Below are 27,355 nucleotides of genomic sequence, written 5' to 3' on the forward strand. Positions count from 1 at the left end.
CCATCAAAATTCTCGTGAGGGATGCACCTTTCTTACTACTCATGCAGAACTTGGTGAGGGTTATTATATCATCCACATTTAGATGCTGTGACATCCCCCAAAAAAGAAATACCTGTAATACAAAATTATAAACATGTTACACAATATGTTTAATTACTTTTTGTGATCACAACTCTGCATATACCAAGGCAGGACACAGCTACTTGCTGGGTTTTCTATTTGTCTGACATTGTAGTGTGTGGGTTGCTGTAAGACACAGACTTACGAATCACTATGTATGCTTATGTTTCACTCACTAAATGCATCAGTGAAAAAGGCCACTGAAAGAGGTTTCAGTGGCTTCAAATTAGTATTCCAGGATGAAGTGAATGCAGCAGTACCTTTCCATCCGCAAGCAATCATACTTAATGAGAAATTCTGCCATTACAGGAGGTATTCAAGGAGCGGATTGGTTACAATCACCTGTACGAAGTGCTCATCTCGCTTGGCCAACCATCCAAACACCTCCTCAAAGAGTTGATGAACATGGTGAGAGGTTTTCTTTGGTGTTTTTGTCCTCCTTCTGGCCCATCTCGTATTTCTGTTTAGTCATTTGTCTCTGACTGTAGCCACCTATTTGACTCAGCACCACACTCTAGTTTCCTCTATGTGTGTCCATCAGTGTATGTGGATAATTCTGTATATTTATCTGTGTGTGTGTGGGTGTGTTTGTCCAGGCAGTGGAGGGTGAACACACTTCAGTGGGGCTCCTGGGCATTAGCAACGTGGAGCCCTTGCTGCTGCTGGTCCAGTGGCTACCTGAGCTGGACTCATCTGAGCTGCAGCTCTTCACTGCCGACTGGCTCCGCCGCCTCTGCTGCCTCAACCGCCAGACCCGTGCCACCTGTGTCAACGCTGCTATGGCCATGCGGGTGCTGGCCGCCCTGGAGCGCCACCAGCGGCTGCACCGAACCTGCGCCGAGAGCATGCTGGGACTACTGGGCTCACTGGGCTCACAGTCTCTGAGCGCCGGGGAACTCCTGGGGCTCCTGCGCCTCCTCAGGCCTCCAGAGGCTGGGCATGCACACCCCTATGTAGGCCCCACCCTCAGGGCACTCCTGGCCATGGTACGCAAACAGGGCCTGGAGAGCGCCATGCAGTACTTTGACCTGTCGCCCAGCATGGCTGGCATCGCCGTACCCACGGTGCAGCGCTGGCCAGGCTCAGCCTTCAGCTTCCTGGCCTGGTTGTCACTGGACCAGGACCAGCAGGGCCCACCCAGCAAGGGGGACAAGAGGAAGCAGTTGTACAGGTGAAAGGAAAGGAAGGGGAGACATGCACTACATTTACATGCACACAAGAAACCAGATTATTGTGGGTAACTGAGTCATGGCAGGACATTAGGTAAAGTATTTACTCCTCTCCCTCATGCTCACACCTAAAAAGCCATTCAGAAATTGGTGTCAGGCCAGGCTATATATGTGCCACAGTAATGATGTTTCTCTCAGAGAAATCTAGCTGTCTTATGCCTGTTTTCTTAATTTGTTAACCCAGTTATGGAAATCACTGGCATTCTCATGGCATTTGAGAAATTAGATATCCACACAACCCAGTTACTGAACTACATGTAAACATGATGGAGGGTTGGGCAAAGACAGGGAAGGTATGGAGGTGAGAGAGAGAGAGGAGGATGAGGGAGCAAAGACATGGATCACTATATTAGGCTACGTTCACACTATACCACTTCTGTCAAACTGCTAACATCTAAATATTGGTACTTTACAGTGGCCTTATTCCACTGTATTAGCTTGTGTTCATTATTATTAAAACACAGGAGGGAAACTTACATTTTCTACACAGTATACAGAAATATTAAAAACAAGCAATACAAAAGTGATGAAACAACTAAAACAGTGAAAAGTTCTGTTTTTATTTCAGTCAGTATTTAACCTGTATATTAAAGTCCTTCATGTCCTCACTTGATTTTATTTTTTTTTTTTTCTTTAAAAAGTAGAATAAGGGGAACATTCCCCTTATTGTGTATATATGAGTATAGAATGACTTACTAAATGTTACACACTAAGTCATGTATGGCTATGTGGAAAAAGCTATTATGTTTCTCCCAAATCGGATGGAATGAAAGCAGCAAACCTGGGGTTTACTGTTTTGTTTTGTTTTTCTAGTGGCAAAAGAAAAACATTTTTTCATCCTTGACAAAGAAGTTTAACATTTTATTTCTTCTGATGTAGCTTTTTCACCCCGGGAGGGACAGGGTTTGAGGCCTTCATCAGCTCGGCAGGGCTGCTGGTGGTGGCTGTATGCACCAAGAAGGAGTATGTCACAGTCATGCTGCCTGACTACTGCTTCTGTGACTCCCTGTGGGTGAGTTGAGTCAGTTGGCTTTGATGATATCATTCAGTGACATCGTTCTTTTATTGAAAGGGTTGTGCCACTGAAATATGGAATTACATAGACAGAAATGGTGGGTTACAGAATGCCAGTCTTCCCAAACATTCTCATCGTCTCTGATGGACGAAAGCCCCCGTCTTTAAAATGTCAGCTTCCCAGGACAGGAAGAAAAATAGCCTTGTATTTAGCTAGATTTCCATGTTCATTTCAGTTTATCAGATGGGTTTTAAAAGCTTTTATAAGCCCAGGGGTTATAGAGTTTTATTCTTCCAATCCAAGAGTACCATATAATAATCCTTCAGTTGGAGTTAAAATATGAAAATCATCAAATTGGAGTCACAAAGTTTTCCCATGACAACAGCGTTATGTTATTCGTGGTGGTAAAAGGGTGGGGTGAGGAAGTGATGCAGATTGTGTAATGGAAAGATGCATGTCTGTACAAGCACTGTTCAGATATTACTATATCAATCTTGGCAGTGGATATGTGGTGATATTATGATGGGCCACCACAAATAAGTCTTAAGTATGGGAAATGCTGAATATGTTACAGTGTGGCCTGGCAACACTGATGGCACCCAGTATTCAGTAGAGAAATGGCTGTCCACCAGACTTTTTATCAACAGATTTAGGAGCAGTGATCTAAAGTCCTAATTGCAGGGGATTGAGTCTTGTCTGTGTGTCTGTCTACAGCACAGCATCGGTGTGGTTCATGTGCCAGGAAAGAGGCCATTTGGGCAGAGCCTCGTCTACATTTATGTGGATGGACAGCAGAAACTGTCTGCACCCCTTAAGTATCCCACCATGACAGAGGTGAGACCTTCAGTCAGTTGTCTTGTCGAAGGACATTGTGAGTTTTGTTTTTTTTTTTTTTTTTTTTTTGCTCACATTTTCCATCTAATGCTATTGGTCTGCTTTTACAGCACATGCTTACACCAAAATTACAGATGTTTGTTTTAATCAGTTTTAGCCATAATGCTCATTAACTCTGATCCAATTGCAAAAAACAACTCCACAGGCCTCTAATATGGTCAGTAATGGTAATCCATCACTGCTAGTGAGAAGCTAACAATTACAGCCTTTTTTTTTTTCAAACCATATTAATGCCCATATCTGATAACTATGAGAACTGAGACCAGACAGGAGGAGGAGGAGGAGGAGGAGGAATCAGTTGTGATTTCATTTTTGTGTGACTAGTGTTCATTTAATTTCCATGCTGACACTTTAGCACGCTTTGTTCAAGCTTTGTATCTTTTCACAAGCGTCTTTGCATAGTAAATGGTGAATACCATACCATAGTGAATATCTTACCAGTCCTCTTACAGCATGACTGTAATGTAATAACTGTTAATTGTGACAGCCAATTTTGATTTAGTTTTAGTCTTTTTGGCTCAAATGCATTTTAGTTTTAGTCACATTTTAGTTTGAATTGTGTTTGCTTTAGTCGAGTTTTAGTCAACAAAAACAAGTTTTCTTATGTACAGTGTTGGCTGTCTGTTCCATTCCAAACTCACGGCAGGAGTTATTTTCATTTTTTTCTGGCATTTTCGTCTCTTTTTTGTGTGAACATTACGGCTTTGAACACATCTCCGCCAATCAGAACTGAGCAGTGGAACTATCTGCTTGCAGGTTTTGCAGTGTCCTGTATGTCTATGTGTGTTATTTGTACATTGTTTAAGTTTTTTTGTCCATTAACTCTGTATCGTTTAACTCGTCTCCCCCTTCACACTCAGCCATTCACCTCCTGCTGCATCGGGTCAGCTGGCCACCGGACCACCACGCCCCCGCCCTCACAGATCCCAGACCCCCCATTCTCCTCGGCTGCTGCCCCCTCTGGTCGTCCCTCTCTAGGTGGTATCCTGTCACCACAGGCCTGGGGGGGACTGCTGGGGGGAAAACCTGAGTCGGTGACTAAGCTGATCTCAGCAGGGACCCAAGACAGTGAGTGGGGAAGCCCGACCTCCCTGCAGGGCCAGCTGGGAAGTGTCATGGTCTTCCATGAGCCCCTCCAGCCCAATCACGTCAAAGCCATCTGCAGTGCAGGTGAGCTGGGGAGGAGAGGAGGAATAAGATAGAGAGACAGGGAAAAAGCATCAGAAATGGAAGGAGAGAGGGACAGAGACAGAGTTTCTTGGAGGGAGGGAGGCAAAGAGACTGGATGAAAGAGGAAAATTGAGTGAGTGGAGCGAAGCAGAGGATTGGATAGAGGGGGAGAACTGATTGGTGAGGGGGGAACACACTTATCTGTACTGGCAGCCTCAGGTAGCCACTCCCATCTCTGTAATATTGTGTAAAAATTACAGAGATTTTTATCCCATTTGAATGGGACATGGTACATGAAATCAGACATCCCATGTTGTTGATTAAAAGATCATCGTTTGGGGAACTAATCCTGTCCAAATTGGGTTGTTGTTATGAAGTGCTTAAAAGATGTTGATAATAAATAAACCTGAACAATAAATGAAGAGAAAAATGTATAAAATGTAAATGCTGATCTTGCCAGGCACATGAATCCTACTGTCATCTCACCCTGTTTCTCTCTAATTCTCTTAATTTGTTTCCATCTCTCTGTTTCTGTCTTTTTCATCCTTTAGGCCCAAACTGTATCTCACCATTCAAAGCCCAGGAGGCGGAGCTTGGCGACCTCTCAACCAAACTGCTGCTGTACTACTCACCTAAGGTGAGTGGACCGTGTGGCTGTCAATCATCTGATGGCTGACTGAAAGCAGGGTTTCCGCTGTGCTAATCAAACATGCTCCTGGTTGTCAACAGGCCTGTAGGAACCCCATCTGCCTGGATCTGTCTCCCAACATGCTGCATGGACGCCTGACTGGGAACAAAGTGGTCAACTGGGACATCAAGGTAGGAGGAAGCACCAGCATTTATATGTTTCTTGAAGTACTCGGCTGTTCCCCCAGTGGTGAAATCAGTTGTTTCATCTGCTGAGGAGGGTCAGAGAAAGTTAACATGCAGCAGCCCTGGAGCTGGGTGAGATCCAGTGTCTTCCACAAGAACACAGACTTATAAGGGGTATGCAGGAGTCAAACCTGGGATCTTCTGGTTACGGGACAGTCTCTCTAACCAAATAAGAAGCATATTTCATGAACCATTTTTAACTATAAATAAACCCAGAACAGCAAGTCTACATAAGAAAACTGATAAAAGAAACACATTTGCCTCATACTTTTAGTCTCCCGTCCATGTCACCTTGTTTTAAACAAATCTAGACATCTCTTTGTAGTTTGTCATATTTATCCGTGTTACCTTTTAAAATTTGTCTTTTTTGTCAAAAGATTATACATTAATTTGTTATACACTAACAGGCAAAACACAGTCTTAGATTATCAGGATATATTTACAGTGAGTTACTGTAAATGTATCCAGGTCTTGGCTTTATGGATTTGTACTGAAAGTCTTGAAACAATCAAGCAATTAGGCAGTCCCCAAAATCAAACTTATCTCTGTCCACATCTTTTCAAATATGCCAAAGTAAAACCTTAAGTAAAGCAGTATAAAATACAGTAAAAAAAAAAAAAAAAAATGCAGTATTTGATCTTCTGTTGTGGAGTGTAAATTCATCTTTATGTCACATATCACTTTTCCCTCTGAACAATTTCTCTTCTGTGCTATGCCTACTCTCTATAGATGAAGTAAATTCCTCTCTCTCTCTCTTTGCTTAGCTCTCTTGTTCCCTATGCAGCACTTAGTTGTTACTTGCTTTTCTATAGAATATTGTAAGGGCACTAAAGCTCTGCCATTTGTACCCCTACGTTTTGGTAGATTTTAATATTATCCGATGCAGGAACTAATTATTACTCTGATTCAGTTGTTGTCTGTCATTCTGGATAGGAATGTAAGTTTAATGTCTTAAACTTACAAAAAATGAATGTTTTCTGTGTTAACCTATTTTGCTACTACACCTGTGGCAGGATATGATCAACTGTGTGGGCGGTCTGCCAGTACTCTTCCCCATCCTGGAGCAGCTGGCCCTGGTGACACCTGACCAGCAGACCAGCGACCCTGCAGCCGGGTCAGAGTTCATCACCCCCGACGTGGCCACGCCCGCGGAAGGAGACTGGGTCATTCTCCCGTCCAACAGGGCTTCAGGTCTGCTCTTACATCAAATCACTACAAAGCATCTGTGGGTTATAAAGTCCAAGAATCTGAACATATATTACATAAAGTTAAGGTCTCAAATATTTTTTAACTATGTAGGGGCATATTTCTTTACATCCTGTCAATCCACTACAATATACAACATATTAACTTCACTAAACACAATTAAACGTCATACCCTTCAACTATTACTTTCCCATTGTCCTTTTTCTTATTATTTATAGCTTCTTATCTTTAATTATTTATGTTCAGTTGAAAAAGGCTGTGTTTGTCAGCTTCTTTTACTGTTTGATAAAGCCCACATGTCATGAACTTTATGACCCTGGATCCCTGGTTTGCTGTGGTTGATCAAGATGGGAGGATTTCATCCAGACATTTCATGTATTTTGATCTATTTTCTCAGAGGCACGCTTGGAGAAGAACCTGGTGGCCACCTTCCTGTTGGCGCTAAAGCATTTTCTGCAGAGACACCCCATCAACCAGGAGAGCCTGCTGCACTCGCATGGCGTTGCCACACTGGGAGCCCTGCTGCAGAAGGTCTCTATTAAGCCCCATTCACACCGTATTAAATATAACCTGGGATGTCCAGTGATTTAATGTAATTGTTAGGGATGGGAAATAGCAGGAATTCCCCAGTTTGATACAATTCATCATACTTGGATATGTACTGCGATTTTTCAATTATTTCAATTTTATAAGTATTACCACTTTATATTATGTGATTTTGGATGAAGTTAAGGACTTCCCAATGGATTTCTCAATTAGTGTAATAATCTATAAATATGAGAAATAAAATTGTAAAAATGAAATAATTCACTAAGTTACTTAAGTCGAATAAATTTCAAATCAAAATGAAGATAAGATGAAAATAAAAATAAAAGAATAATAAGGATATTAATTGTTAACTTATATTGTTTCTATTTTCCTCCTGTAATGAAAAATGGATGTTGCAGTGCAAGGTTTTGGATGCCTTTTTGGTGCCAGTCATCATGTTTTGCATGGCCAAATCAGGAAGTGACACATGGTCAAATTTTAACTTTACACTTAGAGCCTGATACTGGGTTAAAATGATCACTGCCACCGGTAATAATTACAGGACCTGCCTCAGTGAAACTAATCCAGTGCAAATAGCCTTTATGTCGATATCTGGGTTTGTCTCTCTATCATATGGTCTGTGTTTGTCTTTTTCTTTCTGTCTCTCTTTGTCTTTGTCTGTCTCGGTTTCCCCTCAGTTGCACATTCTTTATTAATTTGCTTTCTCTCCTCCCCTTCCCCTCATTTCTTTGAATTTTACTCAAGTGTCATATCTGTGTGTTTATTTATGTCTGGCTGTTTTTATTTGGTGGGGTGGAAATACCTCTGAGTCAGCATTTAGATCATGGGAAACAGCATTTCTCCTCTGAGACTCTGATAAAAGAAAATCTTTCAGATGGGGTGATAGCCGCTTTAGACAAGTCTGCCCCACCCAAGCCCTGTAAATGGTTGAGGGAAACACATCAGTAGTTAACCATTCAGTTGTGTTAATTTTTTCATCCACCTCCCTCCTCTATACTTGTGATTTACCAAACTTCATTTGTTTGACTACATAAATTACGAATTAGCATTTTGCATATGTGCAAGTAACGTATTTGTGTGTGTGCAGCTTCCGGCAGGCCAGGTGGATGTTAGTGTGCTGGTTGCTGTCCAACTGCTGGTCGAGCAGGTGACCCATGAGAAGAACCAGGCGCTGCTGCAGCAGCTTCACTCACACCTGCTGTTCAACTTCAGCATCTGGAACCAGGGAGACTTCCCCTTACGCATCGGTGAGACCTACATGCAGTGTCTGAGTGTGTGTGTGTGTATATATGTGTGTGTGTCTGTGTGTCTGTGTGTGCCTGATTGCTGTTGTCACCAAATGTTAGTTGTGTTCTTGTGTGTTTTCTGAAGGTCACATCCAGTACATGTCCACAGTCATCAAAGACAACAGGAAGCAGTTCAGGAAAAAATACGGAGTTCAATTCCTCCTGGACACCATACGCCTCTATTACGGGTGGGACTCCATTCCAGAATTCATAGCTGTAGAATTTTGCCCAGTACATCCCCCATCCCCCCTCTGTTTAGTTATTTATTTATTTATTTATTTATTTATTTTACAAAATGATATTGTCATCTGCTGTGTATTTTAGAAAGAACAGCAATAAGGAAAGTGATCTGAGTGAGGATGACATTCGAACCATCCGGGCCTCTCTCTGCGGTCTCCTCAAGTACTACATCAGCAAGGGCATGTCCCAGGAGGAGATGCACAGCATTCTGGGATATATTGCTGCCATTGGAGATGAGGAGCAGGTGAGGAGGACTTTGTTCATATACCCGTGAATATGACCGCTGTTCCCAGTGGGCCACCGTAGGAGTCTTTGAACAGCAGAACTTTCCAGTGTGTTTTGGGCAAAAACAGGTCTTTTGATCAGAAATTAAGTGAGTGCGCAGTATGCAGCCTAGAGCTGTAGAGAATGTTAATAGCACACAGCCAGCAGCAGAAGAAAGTGCCAACCCCACACAACCACTGCAGCTGCAAAAATGTAACAACCAGTAGCATAAAGCCCTCAGTAGTCAGGCAGTGGAAGATGGGACCATCCTCCTCTGTAAGCTCTGCTGCAAGTTATGGGAAACAAGTGTGGGACATGTTGTGAGTTAAAGGAAAGGAAAGGTCTTTGTGGTTGAGAATTACTGTGCCAGTATGCAGTGTAAACATCTTAATTGAGAATCTAACAAATTGGCCCCCAAGAATTACAAACATTTCTTTACAGATGATACCAAAGGAATAAAATATGCCCTCTCTCTGACAAACTCCATTCAGAGGCTTGGGAAAACAGACACAGATGTGCTGGACCAGTGACAGCCTGTAGTTCAAACATGTCTAAGAGATATGGAGTAGGTCATGTTATAATTAGTTTATAGCTACCCGATGACCTATATAATTTGATATCTGTTGATGCCAACAGCTTTTACCATTTGAGCACTTCATTATAGATTTAAAACCATTTTTATTCTGACATTTTTTGTTTTCTTATGATGATTACTACAGTAATATTTCGACAGGAAGCTATATGGCAGCTGTTATCCCAGGACATATCTGTCAGGCATTTGTTGAAATCCATTTCCTGCTCTTACCCCACATCCTCTGCCTCTCCTGTCTCTCTCCCTCAAGTCTTGTTTTCCATTGTCTGTCACTTGCATATCCTCTTACACCAGGGTACTATATGCAGAAGCTGACATCATCCTCTATCAACATATGGTCAATATATAATAATCTCATGATCCTCCTGCACTGTTAGGCATCTGCTAGCTCTTTAGTCACCAGTCATCTGTTCATCAAGCCGGATTGAGGCTTCTAATTAAGCGTTCCCTAATTAAGCCTTTAAAATAAATATTTAGAAAATAGTCTTTAACGCCACTTAACCCTCAATAAAATTTTGTCCTCAAACACCCTAATGTATTGACCAAAATAAAGATTTTTTTTTTTACCTGCGCCACAATAGATTTTACATGCTTTGCCTATTTTAGATTTAAGTTGTCCAAACACTAAACTTTATCTAAACTTGTATGTAATACTTAGTAAAGCACATTTGCCTGTCCTTTAGGGCTGCTGTTTTTCTTAATGCAGTGTAGAAATCAAAAATAAAAGATTTGACCTTTCACACATCACAGTGAAACATAGCAGGAGAAGAAAGATGTCACTGCTATAACATATTGTAGGTGATTTCACTAATTCTATTCTACATGTATGTGTGTGTGTGTGTGTGTGCCTGTGTCTGTGTTTGTGTGTGTCTGTTGCAGCTGTGTGGGCTGCTGGAGCTGTTGCTCAACCTTCTTCAGAGCAGTCCGGCCAGAGACCAGCTCTTCCTGCTCCTCTATGAACCCGGGGCAGCTGACTCCTGCTATGCCCTGCTGCTCAACAACAAACACTCAGACCGACTCCGAGAGCTCGTCTTCAAGGTGAGTGATAAAATGCCTTTTGTTTACATTGTGAGTTTTGAACTCTAAACCTTAGTAATCACCCGATTCAAATTTTCAGTTTGTTGCTTCCACTGAATAAGACATCTTTAAAAGGTTCGCACAGGTCATAAAATTCTTGCAGTATCATTGAGCTTTGAGGTGTTTATTCTTGCAATGAGCAGTCACTGAATTTGATAACCTCTCAGGGGAAGTTAGGGATGAGGAGTGAACTTCACAAGTGGTTCACTTTGTACTAGCAGCGGTTGTAATCAGCACAAATTCCTCAGGCCATTGATTAAGGGTCGATCCATGTGTCTCATCTTTGTAAGAATGGCCCACATTTTGGGTAGCACAGCAGCTCAGTTAGAGCTGTACAAAGTCCAGCCTTCAACTGAGCATAAATTTTGACTAAGTTTGTAGCCATACCAATCAAAAAATGTTCTACTGGTGTAATACTGCTCACCTATTATGTACCCCACTGAACCAGTCATTCACAAATTTGCAACCTCTGCACTGGACTATTTTTCACTTGTTTTTTATACTACTTCTTTCCATGTACTTGTTTATCATCTTTGCAGGATCTTTGAATACAATGAAAAGTGCTTAAAAAATATGTTGTCATATTGTTCATTCAGCTTATTCACTGTAATGTTCAACTGAACAATTGATTCATGGCGCACATCACTCCTTTATGGGATTATAGGACAATGTGTTTTCTTTGTTTCACATATTTATTGCATTGGATGATCATGTTCAGCACAGCTGTTGTGGAAACCAAACTGTCTTTTCCCTCTAGAAAAACAACTTTTTCATACCATGAAGGAAGATCATTTTTAGGTCATGGAAGCACTCAGTAATGGAAAGTTACTGAAAAGTTGTGGGATCAGGACCCCAGAGGAAAAACTAGCCTTAGGCATTTGGGATCAAAAGTGGTTGAAATATAATTTTTCTCCATAAGAGAGGTCTGCTATCCCTCCATGTGAGGAATAGAGAGTGACACTGGTTTGCTTTGATGTCTGGAAAGTTAACTATATTGGATTTTAATACTGAGGAGATTCACTGATAGCCTGCAGTGGCCCATTGGAGAGCAGTCCGTTGAGTGGAGGACCTTTACTCAAGCCCCATGTTTGCAAGAATCCACCTTTTCAGTGTCCTTTAGCAAGACAATAAATCCTTAACAGGACCGCTGTTTTATAACTGAGCCTGACATGTGTGGGCCAAGCAAAAATAGAATTTTATTACAGTGATAAATAGTCTGATGGTAACAACATTTTGTTTTTGGCCCAATCTTGCCCGGTGTCTACTACTAGTACTACTACTGGCACATCACTACTTGGCAAATGCATTTAGACAGTGATGTGGGTGAATTTTAAAGCACCATACCAATGAGTTTTGCATGTTTAGTGCAATATCTACAAAATTAAAATATCTACAAAATTATCAGCTCTATGGTTTATGAATGGTGATGACTTCATTAGCCACAGAAGCAGAACATTATAAGGTGGATGTTTCAACCAGAAATTCAAATTTTGTTGTGAAGTTCTTTAGTACCCCTGTATGATTTGTTGCAGTGTAAAATGTGGGTAGAATTTGCAAGCCAAACATTCAAAATCATTGGTATGGTCATTCAAGCTGGGTTAGATACATACAATTACAGCTTATGTTATTCTATTCAACCATATTTGTAGCATTGAAATGACTGAGCCCTCTCTGCCTCTGTGCAGCTGTTTGAGCGCATGTTGCGCTGCGACCGTGTCTATGAGAAGAGTAAGCAGCGTGTGCGGCTGAGGGAGGTGGGTTACTCTGGCCTGTCGCTGCTCTTCTCTGACCTACACATCACCCCAACCCTGATCCGCTGCCTGCTCAACCAGGTCCTCCACACAGGTGAGGATTTCTGTTTTTAGCCCTCAGGGAAAGTTCACACTATTCCCTTTCCCCTTTTTCCTTTGTCACAAGAGTGTTGGCTTAAGCACATTTTGTACTAATAAAGAAAAGAGGATCACACTTTGTTCCAAAGACCTAAATGCTGTAGCTGCTGCTATCAGCAAAGAGTGCTATTATGTACAGCTCTGAAACACTGAGAAATACTCAGGAGTTTCAAACCATTAACCATCACATCACAAGCCTGTTTCTCTCACTATTAGGTTAATGTCTCTCCCTCTCGTTTCAGTTGCATATATGCATATACACATCGCAGGCCTTGTCCTAATCATTAATTCTCTACTATCCACTCAAACCAATACTGTTAAGTGGTCTCTCTTGAATTGATTGAATTAATGCCACAAGTCCTCACGGAGCTTTAAAGCAATAGATATTGGTTGTTTTCTTCAAAGAGACTAGAGCAGCCTGTGCATTAAGCTTAATTTGACTACATACACACACACACTGTTTGAAGAGTACCTGGAGAGGTTGATTTAGAGTCTGACCAATACAGTGTCTTCTGGATGGATTAATGGAGCTCATACTGGATGTTGGATGCAGTGCTCCCTTGCCTGATACCAGGAAGTAATCAAGCAATAGCACTACCACAGAGAAAGTCCAATCAATATCATAAGCAGTTACATAAATGGAATGGTTTGAATGTGTAAATGTGTAAATTCTACAGATCAAGTGGTGAGCTACAAGGACCTGATGGCTCTGGTCCAGCTCACTCACCGGGCCGGACCAAGCGTTCGCCTCATTGTCTGCAAGAGGGTGAGGAAACATATGCACGCACACATGCGCATGCACGCACACACGTGCATGCACACACACACACACGCGCGCGCGCGCGCGTGCGCACGCGCACACACACGCGCGCGCACACACACACACACACACACGTGCACACACACACACACACACAGATTATTTTTTGTACTGAATTGCTATAGATAAAGGCAATGAGAGAGAGATAATGTTCTGTCCAATATCATTTACTGGGGACTCCAGTGATGGGACTGCTGGAAATGGAACTGGTTTTACTGTCAACCCTGATAAAATATTTAATGCTTAGTTACACAGTTTAAATTTTAATGATCACAATAGATATTTTTGATTAGCACATTTTAAAAAAGTCAAGGTTTTCTTTACGGTACATACTCTAGTATCAACGAAAGTCAGCTTAATGGAAAAATACATATAAATACATATAAATGGAGGCTTTCAGCCAATACTTGCTATTCTTGTAAACACTCTTCACCTGTCTTCTTACGAGCTGTCGGTCTGCAGGTTTCGCTCATTCATTACATATGATGACACATAATCTTTTTAGCTACATTTTTAATCACCCACTCAGTATAGGGTATTAAATGTGTTAAATCCAGCAGTCATTGAATTGGTTGTAAAATTTGAGAAACACTGGCATTTCTTCTCAAGAGGATCTTTATGTTAATTGTACTCTTTGTGCTGTGTATTTCATATCTTAATATAAGTATGGTATTGTTTCAAAAAAAAAAAAAAAAATAGGTATTTGCTAGCATTTTATAATGCTGATCATTTAAGTTGTGATTTTCAATACAAAACATTGAGAAATCATTTCAATGTGTATTAAAGAAATTATTATTATTTTGGTCACTAATTATGATTCAGAATTTTTATATTATCACGCGAACAACATCATATTTTTGTCACTATATTTCAGCATATTTTCATACATGTTCTTCAATAATTTTCTGTCTCTAAGATTTTTTGTTTGTTTGTTTGTTTCCTGGGATTGTTAAAATTAGATGTTTCGTGTTCCTTGTCCTCTGTGTCCAGGTGTATCAGCTGCTCCAGTCCCAGCAGGACGCTGCTGTCCAGATCTCCAGGCAGCAGTGTTGGCAGGACACCCTGATGCGACTCTACTTACGGGGTGATGGATCCTCAGCACTTCGTGGAGCTGACAGCGTCAGCACCTGCAGCTTAGACCTGGGCTTCAGCCGGCCCAGCGGCAGCAACCGACTGGAGCTGCCACTGGAGAGGAGGGGGCGGGCGGGCAGCGCGGGCCGCCTGGACAGGCTGGAGGATGACAGGCTCAGCATGGGCGACACCCGCTCTGTGGACAGCCTGGACAACGGCGATGTCATCTCACTGCTGGACACACCATCTTCCTCCGCCTCCGCCGAGCCGCACGTTAAGCCTTGGGCGGTGGGCAAGTCGGGGGGCCTCACTTTAGATCTGTCCCACTTGCAGGCCTATGAGGGCGGAGAGAGTGGCAGCCAGACACCTGGCAGCATGCCCAGCACACCCTCACCACTGGAGACCACCAAACCTTTCCCGGGGGGGTCCGGGGAGCGTGAGGCAACGTCCTCCCTGACCGATGACAGCTTCCTGTTTAGTGACAACATCTCACTGGGCGAGTCCTTCAACAGTGCTGAGGTGAGACAGGGCTTGGTTGGAGCTGAAATTAAAATGCGGAGTTACTGTCTGCATGCTCTTTCTTCACAAATTAGTTAGACAGTTATCAGTCTTGAAAATTTCAGGATGTCATTAAAAGGTGGGGGGGAAGAAGAGAACCAACTCCTCTCCCCTTTCCTCTGTGGTAGCCTGCCTCTGTCCTTGTGCAGAAGCCCATTTACAGCGGTTTTATTTTAGAAATTTAGCTAGTTACGATTAGTTGAGGGCTTAAGCACAGTTTTTTGTTGTGCACAGTTCTACAAATTTAGACATTTAAATAAAATTTCAAACACAATGGGAAGTTACGGGAGGATCATACTGAAAAACTGATACATACTGATATTATCATTATTATTATTGCAGCTTCTTAAATTGGTCTTAGGTTCTTTTTTTTAGGTAGCATTAAAGGGGTCTTCAAATCTCTAAAATTTCATTCAGGAAACACAGAAATGATTCCTACAAACTGTTTCATTAGAACCTCCTGTTTTGTTGTGTTACTACAAGAAATGAATCTTGATAGACTCAACATGTAGTTTTGGTGTTGTGCAGTGGTCAGAAAGTAGTATAAATATTTGAAGTTCATCTACAGTTTGTCAGAATCTGCTGTTGTCTCTCAGTGAAAATCAGTAATACCTGATCTGTCTTCTACCACTCAAGTGTGAATGCAACAATGCTTCATGGTCTTCCTCATGGTTAGGTTTATCAGTCATGGCTTAGCCTCTTGGTCATAAAATTTGCACACATCCTGACACTTCTTCTGCACATGTCCAGTCTGTATGCATATATGCATAATCTGATGTTGTAGAGAGCAAAACTTTTTCATGTTTGTAAAATATTGCATTTGTCTCTGTATTTTTGGTTATTTTCATACTGAAAATGTTTAATGTTTCATCACACATATTGATGTTTTACATTATCTCTAGTTTCAGCATGTTATGCTGTCATTTTGCATACCCATATTTGCCATAAAGTCATAATTTTTTATATTTTCCTTCATATACTGTGTACTAGTGTCTACTGTGAATTGTTGGCTTTGTTATGTTGTATGTTCTTTGCTGTATCCTATTATTTGCTGCTGCACTGATCTGATTTCCCACAGGGATTTTGAAGTTTCGTTAATCTAATAATAGTCCTCCGTCTCTGTGTTGGCAGCGGGTGGAGGAGGAGCTGTGCAGCATGCTGCTGGAGATCGTGCTGTGTGTGATGTGGCGTGGCGTGGAGGGCTCAGATGACGCGGCGTGGCTGGAGCGCGGCCAGGTCTTCTCAGCGCTCACCAAACTGGCTACTGCCAATGAGCTGCTGCTTCCCGTCGACCAAATCAAACTCAGGTTAGACTTCTGCTAAACTGCTGCCAGCTCTGGGCACAGCGGGGGCTGAATACATTCTCACTGCCTGAAGAAACTACCTTGACTCACCCTTTACATACCTTATTGCTCATGTTATATATTCACTTTCAAGGCTGCTCAAACTAAAGTGACCTTACTGCTGTGAATTTTAAATGTTAGTCAGTTAGTTGAGGTGAGACATGTCACTTGTCTGTACCATGTTCTATCAAAATATATGTAAAAGTGATTTTCTACAAATCATCTATATTGAGCAGCATCCCTAGTTTTTTTTAATTTCCAATCCTTTTCTGGTGTACAAATACATTTAGATTACAATACAAAGAAGGAATGAACATCTGGATTCATGATCTATTACTTTGCATGGACTGCTGCAATGCAGTGATGTATAGAAATATATAACTAAATATGTATTTGATCATAACAATACATACTATTTTACTTCATATAAAAGCAAAGAGTCATTTCCCTGCTCCCCAAATTTCTTCTGTCTCTTTGTCCTCATCCTCCCACCCCTTGTTTGTCCACCTTTCTTCCTCTCTCCCCCTGCTCAGTCTAATGGAGCGTATGCTGGAGTGGGCAGTGGGTGATAACCGCGAGGCATCAGCCGCTACGCTACCACAGCACACAGAGAATGCGGTGCGGCTGCTCCATGTGGTGCAGGACTTCCTGCAGGCGGAGGGCCTGGTCAACCCGGCGCTGTGGACAGAGAAAGTGCTGGAGGAGACGGTAACGCTGATGGACAGCCTCATGGTGTGGTACTCCTCAGGCACTCAGTGGCTCCAGCTCTCCCAGGTTGGACTGCGCCTGCTGCTGGGCTTTATGGCCCAGGAAGATCCCGAGGTTAGCCGGCACCAGAGCTGAAAATAATCAATTGAATAATGGATTAGTAGATGATTAATTGATTATCATTTGAATCATAGATTAATTGTCATTCATCAAGTAAAAACACATATTTGCTTTATTAATGCTAAGAATCTCTTGCTTTTCTCAATTTCATGTCATTACAAAATCCAAAGGAACCATGTGTGCACTGAGTTGCCTTCCTGCAGGTGTGGAGGAACCAAATGTAGATCAAATGTAGACAGGAGCTCATCCCAAACAGTGCTGTAACCCGTAAAACCTCCTAATTTAATTACTAAAGAACTAAAACATTGCAATTATTTTTTGAAGCCTTGAAAGTCACAGCAGAATCATATATTACATCATGTGATTACAATTTTTGTTTGTTTGTTTGTTTTTTGTTTTAAATAATTTCATTTGTTTGGCCACTGAGGAACCCATACACCATAACTACAAGCCTTGAATAGACCTCCTTGTTTATTATGCTGAATGTGACAGCAGGAGGAGAGTGAGCACAGGAATTAATGAGTGATTGTGTCAACTGAGATCCTTTCCTCTGATATTGTTCCTCCATTCCAGGTGTGTGCGATGGCCACGGCCAAGCTGAACGGCATCCTGCAGACGAAGGCGGTGGCCAGCCAGGACGAGGCCTGCTACCTGCTGGGTAAGGTGGAGGGCATCCTGCGGCGCTCTGTGCAGGAGCAGACCGAGGAGACCTACTCCTTCCTGGTTCCCCTGCTGCGAACGCTTCTGTCCAAAGTCCACCGCCTGCTCTACATGGAGCTGCACCTCCCGCAGCTCCCCGACACAAACGGCAGTCCCTCCTTCTTTGAGGACTTCCAGCTCTACTGCAACTCGCCTGAGTGGCGCGTCTACCTCGACAAATACGTAAGCTTGTAGCACGTTGCAGATTCCACTTATTGTTGCTGTTTTAGATTGGATTCTATGAATATTAAATGATCCCTTTGCAGAAATGTTTGGTACAGCAGCAAATAATAGATTATAATAGAAAGTAATGAATAGAATACAGTCATTAATTAGAATAGTACAAATGCACTGTTAGTACATGCAATACAGCTGAAAATTGCACACCACTTATCACCATCAGAGGTTCCACATACATTTTGGTGTGGGGTTTAGTTACCCTTTACGTAAGAAAAATATTAATGAAAAGTAACATTTACTGTATAAATTTTGTACAAAATAAGATCAAATATTGTGACAAAGGAAAGAAATGAAAAATATGTACAGTAATCCATCACTTAACAAAAAAAAAGTTAATACTAAAATATGGATAGTAGGTTTTTTAATGCAAGTGATATAAATCTTTTCCAACGTATGCAACACAGCCTTTGTATGTACTTTATGGCCATTTGATAGCTGTCTAAAAAAGTTGCCTGTGGCTGCCTGGTGATCTAGACTGTCAAAGGGCACACCACACACTCAGCACAACTGGAGTCAAATTCTTGGTTCATATTACCATCTCATCACTCATCACTTGCATTTTTACTGCCTCAGTGATTTCATACAGAAGCTATTCAGTATGTGCAAAGCCTGTTTCAAAATATTACTTTATTTACCTTATTCCACCTGTCCTGTATCCTCAGATCATCCCCTACATGAAGCAGTATGAGATCGAGACGTTCAGCCAGGGCCATGAGAGCATGGCTCTCTACTGGAAAGAGTGCTACGAGGCCTTCATGGTCAGCCTGCATAAGAGAGAGAGGGAGAGGGGCGAGAGCAAGATCCGCTTCCAGGTCAGTTAAAGAACCACAGGTAAAGGGGGGTCCAGAACCTTTTCTATTTTTTTCACAAATGATGGGGATGTGCATATACTACCTGTTTTGACCAGTTAAGAAATCCAAAATTAAGGGATCATAGTGATTTTTCATGTTTTGTGTAATATCTATGAAATGTATGTATATTATGTGTATACACATTTCCGCTATTCTTTTCCCAAAGCAAATGCCTGTATTTTAGAACTCTGATATTATTTTTCCTACCTTTTATCCAGGCTTTGGATTCTATTCATTCCACTACAAAGTGAAATTGAACTTTCAGAGACTTCAAACTTCTTCACACCAGTATTCCATCACCCTAATAAAGTTGTCCATATAGTTTTCCTAAAAGCAGCAGCACTGCTTTGTGTTGATGACTTAAATTTGGGCGAAGGGATGCCGGCTCTGAATCTGTGCATCCTCCCCTTCTCTCAGGAACAGTTTGTGGAGCAATTCTCTCGACGAGGTCGCCAAGAGAACCTGCGCTATAATTGCATGCTGAAGCAGCAGCACAGCCAGAGCAGCGCCACCCTCAGGCAGTGGAAGGCAGCACGCCGGGGTCTAGTGTGTGACCGAGGGCCCTGGGCTGAAAGGTACAATCCTCAACATGCTGCAGCTTACTCAATTAATGGGTATAAATCCTCTCAAGAGCAAATTCTCCAGAGTGAACCAAATTGAGTCCTACCATGTCCATTGTTCCATGCAGTCTCCCCTTCTCTTCCCTGCATATCACATAATAAAACAAGTAATCTTACATTTACAACTTGAGCAGGGGCTCAAACCTCAAGTCCATTTTGGTCATTTATGAATGTTTGATTAACAGTTTGTGTAACTCTTTCCAACAGGCAGCAGGATGAGATGCACTGGAGGGTGTCCAGCGCGGAGAACTACTCCCGCATGAGGCTGAAGCTGGTCCGTAACTACAGCTTCGACCCTCATCGAGAAGCCAGTGCACTGCGAGACAACCTGGGTAAGACAGCACAGCCATGACATGGCTCTGTGCTGGCCATGCCTTGTTGGCTTTTTTGGAGAATTTCATTCTTGGTGTGACTCAGTTGGTGGAGCAATTTCCAGAGTCAGATGCATTTCCATAATGGCTTTCAGCAATACTTGGTATATAATGTTGAAATAATTTAAATTATTTGCCTTAAAGCTTTACCAGGCAACTGGTGTAGCTTTAAGATAAACACAGGAAGGTAAATACAGGAAAAGATGACATTTGTGTCATATCTTTATATTACAACATCCAAAATTGCAGACAGTATAGTCTCATGTCACAATCTTGATATAATATTGATATATCACCCAGCCTTATCTTGTTTCTAATATCAAGTGGGGTGACAATTTCTATGAATCATTTATATTGATAGAAAAGTTCCTTTGACAGGTGAAGTTAGTCCACCAACCCAAAGCTAATTCTGAACATTGGGCATATGATATTTACCACCACACCATCTCTGGATTCTTCCTTGCTTTTTTAATCCCCCGCTGTTTCTCATGCTTTTGTCAGGTGTCCATCAGCAGCGCGTGAACCCAGAGTCTCTGCTGCTGGAGGCTGTGAAGCAGGTGAAAGTCAGTGACCTGGAGGACGACATCCTGGAGCTGCCAGAGGACGACCCTGCTGCTACCAACAACCAGTCAGTTACCAAACAACAACTACTTAGCACTTCACCAAATCACTGTGCACACTGCTCATATAAATCAACATAACCATACAATGCTACATAAGTCAGTAATTGAGTATTCAAAGGTATAGTTCACCCATTTTGAAAAAAAAAGTATATTATTTCACTTTCCCCTTTGTTCCCCTTTGTTATTATTATGTAGGACAGTAGTGGTGCTATCTTCCTCTCATTATTACTGAGTGCTGGATACTGGCTGGATGCTCCAAATACTAACTGTTAGCTTTCTGCCATTGAAGTGGACTTCCCCCTGGCAAACATTCTTAAAAATAGCCAGGTTATAATTAAACGGCAGATATAACTTAACACATTTTTTTGGAACTGAAAACTGTGTCTGTCACTCTCGCCTTTTTTCAAAAGATTCAAGAGCAAATTCAGGGATTATTAAGATATTTTGTAGCAGCTTCACATTCCCTCACTGTGTGTGTGTACAGAGCTGAGGCAGAGGAGGCAGGCCAGAAGGAGAAGCTGGTATTGTGGGAGGACTGTGAACTGGTCACAGTGGTGGACGTGGTGCCCGGCCGCCTGGAGCTCACTACCCAACACATTTACTTCTACGACAGCAGCCAGGAGAAAGAGGAGGGTGAGTAGGCAACCGGGGAGAGAGCCAGATGGAACGAAAAGGTTGTAGGAGTCAAATGAAAAACAAGGTATAGGGAAGAGGCTGTGAAAGAGCATTTTGGAAAGGAAACTTTTATGTCAGTTGGGTTTTTGAAACACAAAAAAAAAACACAGTGTGCACCAAAATGACAAAAATACTGAGAAATAATATAATTTAATAATATTATTTTGAAGTAGACAGAAAAAGAGAAGACTGAGTGGGCACTTCTTAGAAAAAAATTCTATAAATTCACTACAGCAGCAAGTGAGTTCACCTTCGCCTCTCACTTTCTCTGTCTCTCCTTCTCCACTTGTGGCCTTAAGGAGTGGGTCACGATTTCAAATGGCCTCTGTCTCAGATCCGTGAGATCCACCTGCGGCGATATAACCTGCGTCGCTCAGCTCTGGAGATCTTCCTCATCGATCAGACCAACTACTTCCTCAATTTCAAGAAAGAGGTGAGCCAGCAGCTGTCAGCCAGCTGTGGAATATATTTATGAAAACATACTGGTTTTGCACCAGGAACTATGAAACCTTTTGACCTTTTGCTATCTCATGACTCATGCTTTAAGAGGTATATGTCACTGAAATATAAAGCAAAAAGCCTGAATCACTAATCCAGTGTGATTTCATGTAAAAAAATTCATGTGGGTCCAAAATTCAATCACACGTCCCAACAGCTCTTTTTATTTACACACTGTATTCAGGATGATGGGCCATATCCTGTTTTTGTTTTTGTTAGGGATACTGTTTATATGCATATTTGAAAAAGCTTCACTCAGATCTTCTTTCCATGTACCAAAAACAAACTGATTATCTGCTGATTTGTGTTCTCCCAACAGTAATTTAGCAGGGCGCTCTAGCTAGTTACAGCCAGGCTGTGCTTACACAGATTGTGGAAAACAACAAAACACTGCGTCTGCGTGTGCCTGTATCCTGGATAATATCTGAATAACCACATGCTTTTATCTAGGTTTTTTTATAGCACTGAAAAGAACTGGATATTGCGTTTACATGCCACATCTAATAAATGGAATGCCTTAGTATCCTAAATATTAAGGGGATATTATGATGCATGCAAGCGTAGCTATAATGCAGGTCTGCTGATTTTTATTTTTTTATTTATTTTTTTCAGTAAAAGAGTTAAGTCTGAATTTCTGGCACAACAGTCGAGCATGTAAAGCATTTTTGTTTGTTTTTTGTAATTGATAGGCAAGGAACAAAGTGTACAGCCGCATGTTGCTGCTGCGATCCCTCAGCCTGTATGGAACTCGCTCGCCTCAGGAGCTTCTCAAGGCCTCTGGACTCACACAGGTCAGGACCACAAACTGAGGAAAGAAACAGTCATGTCTCGAGATAATAAACAAGTACAGATTCTGCAATAAGGACACAATATTTGTTTTTATTTTTTTGTCAGACAGACAGACACAGAGACAGTGTAGAGATGCATAGAGATCTAAAGTGTCTTACCGTGAATGACCAGAATTGTTTTTGAAAATCACAGCCCCATCGTAAATATGATTTTACACAGGCAAAGAAACAATTAAAGTGCATTTAAGTAATGTGAATATTTGAATTGACACTTTGGATTTGATATGGGTTTGGTTTAGGAAACTTTCTATTCTAACCAGCACTGAAGTGAGCTCAGATATTTTTGTTAGCATGGTTAGCATTCCAGATTGAAACCAGTGAATCACTGCCAACAGTCGTTATTTGTTTCAATGAAGAATGCCAACAACAAGACGTTTTAGGAAAAGTGAAGGAGAAATGCAGCTAAATGTTTTGCCACATTGTGACAAGTTGCTGTAGTTAGATAAAATAAACTGAAACTCAGACATGTACTGCTGCTTGTAAAGTTTTTCCACAGTTAAGGCTGACTGTATTTGGTTTAAGGTGCATCTTTGGGTTTCAAAGAGCTAACTTCAATTTTTCCCCTCACAGAAATGGGTGAACCGGGAGATTTCCAACTTTGATTACTTGATCCAGCTCAACACCATCGCAGGCAGGACCTACAACGATCTGGCCCAATACCCAGTGGTACACACCACAAATAAAAATATAATGTGTATAACCATGGAATATATGATGTTGCTCGTTTTTCTAGGAGGGAAACTGTAAAACCGTTAATATGCTCTGTGTGTGTGTGTGTGTGTGTGTGTGTGTGTGTGTGTGTGTGTGTGTGTGTGCTACTAGTTCCCCTGGATTCTAGCAGACTACACATCAGAGGAGCTTGACCTGTCTGACCCACGGGTATTCAGGGATCTGTCCAAGCCGGTGGCTGTGCTGAATGAACGCAACGCCAAAGCCGTTAGAGAGAAGTATGTTTCAGCCATCCAGGCTTATTCAAAACTCTGAAATATCAAAACAGACAGATAAATACATAATCTAGTAAATATATTAATTTACCAAAGCTTAAAAGTTGAGGTCCAGGTCTCAATGAGAGTCAGCTTGGGGGTTTAAAAGTTAAAAAAAACCCTAACCAGTTCCAGGTTTCAAACAAACCTCTCACTAGTTACAACCTGGTTCCCCCATGTTAACTTTACTGTGTTTCTGTTAGGTACGAAAGTTTTGAAGATCCAACAGGCACCATCGACAGGTTCCACTATGGCACCCACTACTCCAACGCAGCTGGAGTGATGCACTACCTGATCAGAGTGGAGCCCTTCACCTCCCTGCACATCCAGCTGCAGAGTGGACGGTAAGGAGCCCAAACAACTAGCCGCCAGTTTGTCAGCCCTCGCCAGCTTTCACCAATCTCCTCATTGCCCTTCCTCTCTTTAGTCTTTCTTCCCCTCTTTTATCTTTATCAAGGATAGTGATCTTAATCATAAAATCAGGGGAAGAGGGTTTGCGAGCCAGGCCCCTCTGTGTCTATGCAGTAGCTATTTAATAGTCAGTATAGTAGGTGAGAGCTCTCTGCTGACCAACACCATCCAACCCTGGCCCAGGTTTGACTGTGCCGATCGCCAGTTCCACTCCATCCCAGCGACCTGGCAGGCCCTCATGGACAACCCCAACGATGTCAAGGAGCTCATCCCCGAGTTCTTCTACTTCCCAGAGTTCCTGGAGAACCAAAATGGTGAGGGAGATGGTTTGATCAATAAATCAAGCCTTTTATTAAAAATCAGATCTGGTCTAGTCTAGTATTTCCACTTCTGGCATGATGGATATATTGCCATTTTCTTACAGTCAATATATTGTATGTGAAAGCCCTTAACCTGGACTGAGTTAATTGTAATATTCTGATTAGCTTGAATCCACACAAATATTGATAAATATGTGTTACTATTAATATTTAAATTCTGGGCTTCAGTGTAGAGTCTATGCTCTCTTGGTCTAAATGTTGTTTCAGAGGCTTTTACAAATTGTTAAAAATTCACAATCTTATCCTCTATCTCTTTTTCCCTTGCTATCTCTATTTCTCCTTCTTTCTAACACTCTACCTTTTGTCTCTGTTTCTCCGTTTCCTTGTGCCTCTCTTTTGCTGTCCCCTCAGGTTTTGATCTAGGTCGTCTGCAGATCTCCAAGGAGAGAGTCAACGATGTTGTCCTACCCAAATGGGCCAAGTCCCCTGAGGACTTCATCTACAAGCACCGCAAAGCCCTGGTGAGATGTAGTTGTACTACTGCTGCATCTGACATTTTCTGCTTTTGTCCTTAAAAGAGACCAAGTAGTTCTCATGCAAATATGTGTATGTAGTGACTGCCTGTCTGCTTTTGGCATGTCTGATTTATAACTGCTGTATTTATTTGTAACAGGAGTCAGAGTATGTGTCAGCCCACCTGCACGAGTGGATAGATCTGATCTTCGGTTACAAGCAGAGGGGCCCCGCAGCAGTGGAGGCCCTCAATGTCTTCTACTACTGCACCTATGAAGGTACAGCCTGCAGCAAAGCTATGATTCTAGAGTCAAAAAACAGAGCATAATATTTTGACTCATTAGTACCAAGTATTAACACTAATCCTTTGACATTTACACCTTTCGATTAGTTATTTTTATTGCTGATGGTTGTAGTCCAGCTTCCCTAAAATCTGTTTGCCTCGGTGAATGCAGTAGATCTGTTTTTTTCTCTATGCCTGCACACTGAGGAAAGCCCAGCACAGCAAAACATCTGACCCTATTTTATGTGATCTGCAAAAAAGAATTAGTCATTGTAGAAGTTTTGTAGCAAAGTAAGCTATAACATTGTTTTTGTAAGTGCATTTCCAGTGTATTATCTTGTTGTGTTGCAGGGGCAGTGGACCTCGATGCCATCACTGATGAAAAGGAGCGCAAAGCCCTGGAGGGCATGATCAGCAACTTCGGACAGACGCCCTGCCAGTTACTCAAGGTTCAAACATACAAACCCATGCCCAACAATAAAATGGAATTGGACGCAGTAAGATGGATAGTAAGATGACAAATGTTAATACAATAGTTGTGTTTGAACGTAGTTTTTGTTTGTGCATGTAGGAGCCGCACCCCATGCGTCTGTCTCAGGAGGAGGTGGACAGGAAGAAGGCTCGACTGGACTCCTGTCCTCTCAGCATCTTTGAACACCTCAGCGAGCTCAAGTCCTTCTTCGTCGAGGTTCAGTCTGCTTCTCCCACACTCAGTCTCTCACAAAAACAAATCAACCCTCATTTACAGCCAGCTTCCCAAACCAATGTTTTTTCCTACCTGCTAATAACTAAGGGACAAGAGCAGACTGTTAGTTTTGGGACATCACTCACTCATACAGTGAGAGTGTATGATGGCCAGTAAAGACACAGTTTGACAAAGAAGTAGGGATCAAACACTTATCGATTTGTCTGCCAAAGACAAATTTTACTATCATTTGGCATTTAGTGGGTTCAGCATGTCTGCAGGTTCTCAAAAACTTAAATCCAGTTTTATAAAAAATTGGCCTTAAAAGTCCTGAAATTGTCTTAAATTTTAATTTATGAGGTCTTAATTTCACCAAACATTTTATCTTATTTCATTTATCCATGATACTTTTGAGGAGAAAAATTGAATGGCAAGATTTATTTCAGCATAAGATCATCTAGTTGAGAACCTGTCATAATCAAACCTAAAAAGTACTTCTGCTCTGGACCAAATGTACAGTACTACATTTTTACTTACCTCCAAAACTTATTTGAGTAAGAAAAGCTTATTTATTAAAATAAAAAATTTCTGTTAAATTTAACTCTCCGATACCTGTAAACACCCTGTAAATTTGTCCCATGACCACAACACACCACAGCAAAGCATTTCCTCTGGAATGTTGTTGTTAAATTTAAGGAAGTCAGGAAATACCAGAGAATTTTACAAAACAGTGTCATTTTTCATGAATATACTGGAATATATTTTCTTCTACACACAGACTGCTCTAGCTTGTGGTGTTCAGTCCAAATGTGGTGGAAACCAGGCTGTTTATCTTTTTGAAACAGCATTAACAAAGCAGCAAGGGTGCTTAGGACATGAAAATTGGAAACATTCCGAGCTGGCCATGGAAAAATAATGGAGTTGTATATAAGGGTGAAAAAATACAGGAACCTTGTATTTTGAGTGAACTGAAATCATAGTTTAGAAAACCTCAAAACACAGTCTCTGTTTACATTAAATGTGCTCACAACATAATGATTGACGGTCCTTCCCATATAATGCTTAACACTTTGTCTTTCCACCTTTATGTTGCAGGGCATCAGTGACAAAGTGCCACTGGTTAAGGCCGTGGTGCCCAGGAACCAGTCCCACTCCTTCATTACCCAGGGCAGCCCAGACACCCTGGTGAGCCTCAGGGTGACTGCCCTTCACCCTCCATCCCCCACCTTTACCTTACCTTTTATGTTCACCTCACAACAAAGCCAATTCCTAATACTACTGCTACTAATAATAATGATGTAAGAGAGTTGCTGCTTTATCCCTTTATCTGAGCCCTAATTTCGTTGCATTATTATACGTATATGATTGTGCAATGACAATAAAATCTATCTATCTATCTATCTATCTGTTCTTCACTCATTGAAGCAGTTTTTGTTCGTTTTGATCATTTAAACAGGCACCCAAATGTGTAAGTAAAGGAGAAATGGAAAGGCACACTGTGGGGACTCAACTAACAAATGATTGAGGTTTAGACGATAATAGGTGACAGTCTCTGTGATGATTGCTCTGTGTCCAGGTGACAGTGAGTCAGAACTGCCTGGTGGGGACCCACGGATGGCTGCCATATGACAAGAACATCTCCAACTATTTCACCTTCTCCAAGGACCCCACAGTAGGGAACCCCAAGTGAGAACACTGCACTGGCAGCACA

At 41.7% G+C, this 27,355-nt stretch overlaps 1 protein-coding gene across 3 annotated transcripts in view; it reads left to right on the forward strand.

Annotated features, from left to right (window-relative positions):
- Positions 1-27,355, forward strand: part of nbeal1 (neurobeachin-like 1) — a 63,229-nt gene that overhangs the window by 27,160 nt on the left and 8,714 nt on the right. For all 3 annotated transcript variants that reach the window (XM_030067369.1, XM_030067387.1, XM_030067378.1), the window contains 36 exons: positions 430-528; positions 717-1,291; positions 2,229-2,361; positions 3,079-3,198; positions 4,119-4,428; positions 4,980-5,065; positions 5,158-5,247; positions 6,315-6,492; positions 6,905-7,038; positions 8,144-8,303; positions 8,428-8,530; positions 8,667-8,826; positions 10,318-10,476; positions 12,201-12,360; positions 13,082-13,170; positions 14,215-14,814; positions 15,985-16,160; positions 16,730-17,018; positions 17,598-17,906; positions 18,626-18,775; positions 19,232-19,389; positions 19,642-19,766; positions 20,307-20,433; positions 20,913-21,061; positions 21,403-21,536; positions 22,291-22,392; positions 23,020-23,115; positions 23,272-23,396; positions 23,636-23,776; positions 24,027-24,157; positions 24,575-24,684; positions 24,837-24,954; positions 25,311-25,408; positions 25,531-25,647; positions 26,740-26,829; positions 27,221-27,330. In XM_030067369.1, the coding sequence (XP_029923229.1) occupies positions 430-528; positions 717-1,291; positions 2,229-2,361; positions 3,079-3,198; positions 4,119-4,428; positions 4,980-5,065; positions 5,158-5,247; positions 6,315-6,492; positions 6,905-7,038; positions 8,144-8,303; positions 8,428-8,530; positions 8,667-8,826; positions 10,318-10,476; positions 12,201-12,360; positions 13,082-13,170; positions 14,215-14,814; positions 15,985-16,160; positions 16,730-17,018; positions 17,598-17,906; positions 18,626-18,775; positions 19,232-19,389; positions 19,642-19,766; positions 20,307-20,433; positions 20,913-21,061; positions 21,403-21,536; positions 22,291-22,392; positions 23,020-23,115; positions 23,272-23,396; positions 23,636-23,776; positions 24,027-24,157; positions 24,575-24,684; positions 24,837-24,954; positions 25,311-25,408; positions 25,531-25,647; positions 26,740-26,829; positions 27,221-27,330 (6,011 nt within the window). The remainder of the gene's footprint in view (positions 1-429; positions 529-716; positions 1,292-2,228; positions 2,362-3,078; positions 3,199-4,118; positions 4,429-4,979; positions 5,066-5,157; positions 5,248-6,314; positions 6,493-6,904; positions 7,039-8,143; positions 8,304-8,427; positions 8,531-8,666; positions 8,827-10,317; positions 10,477-12,200; positions 12,361-13,081; positions 13,171-14,214; positions 14,815-15,984; positions 16,161-16,729; positions 17,019-17,597; positions 17,907-18,625; positions 18,776-19,231; positions 19,390-19,641; positions 19,767-20,306; positions 20,434-20,912; positions 21,062-21,402; positions 21,537-22,290; positions 22,393-23,019; positions 23,116-23,271; positions 23,397-23,635; positions 23,777-24,026; positions 24,158-24,574; positions 24,685-24,836; positions 24,955-25,310; positions 25,409-25,530; positions 25,648-26,739; positions 26,830-27,220; positions 27,331-27,355) is intronic.

The sequence above is a fragment of the Myripristis murdjan genome, chromosome 2, assembly GCF_902150065.1.
Source record: "Myripristis murdjan chromosome 2, fMyrMur1.1, whole genome shotgun sequence".
Taxonomy (NCBI): Eukaryota; Metazoa; Chordata; class Actinopteri; order Holocentriformes; family Holocentridae; genus Myripristis; species Myripristis murdjan.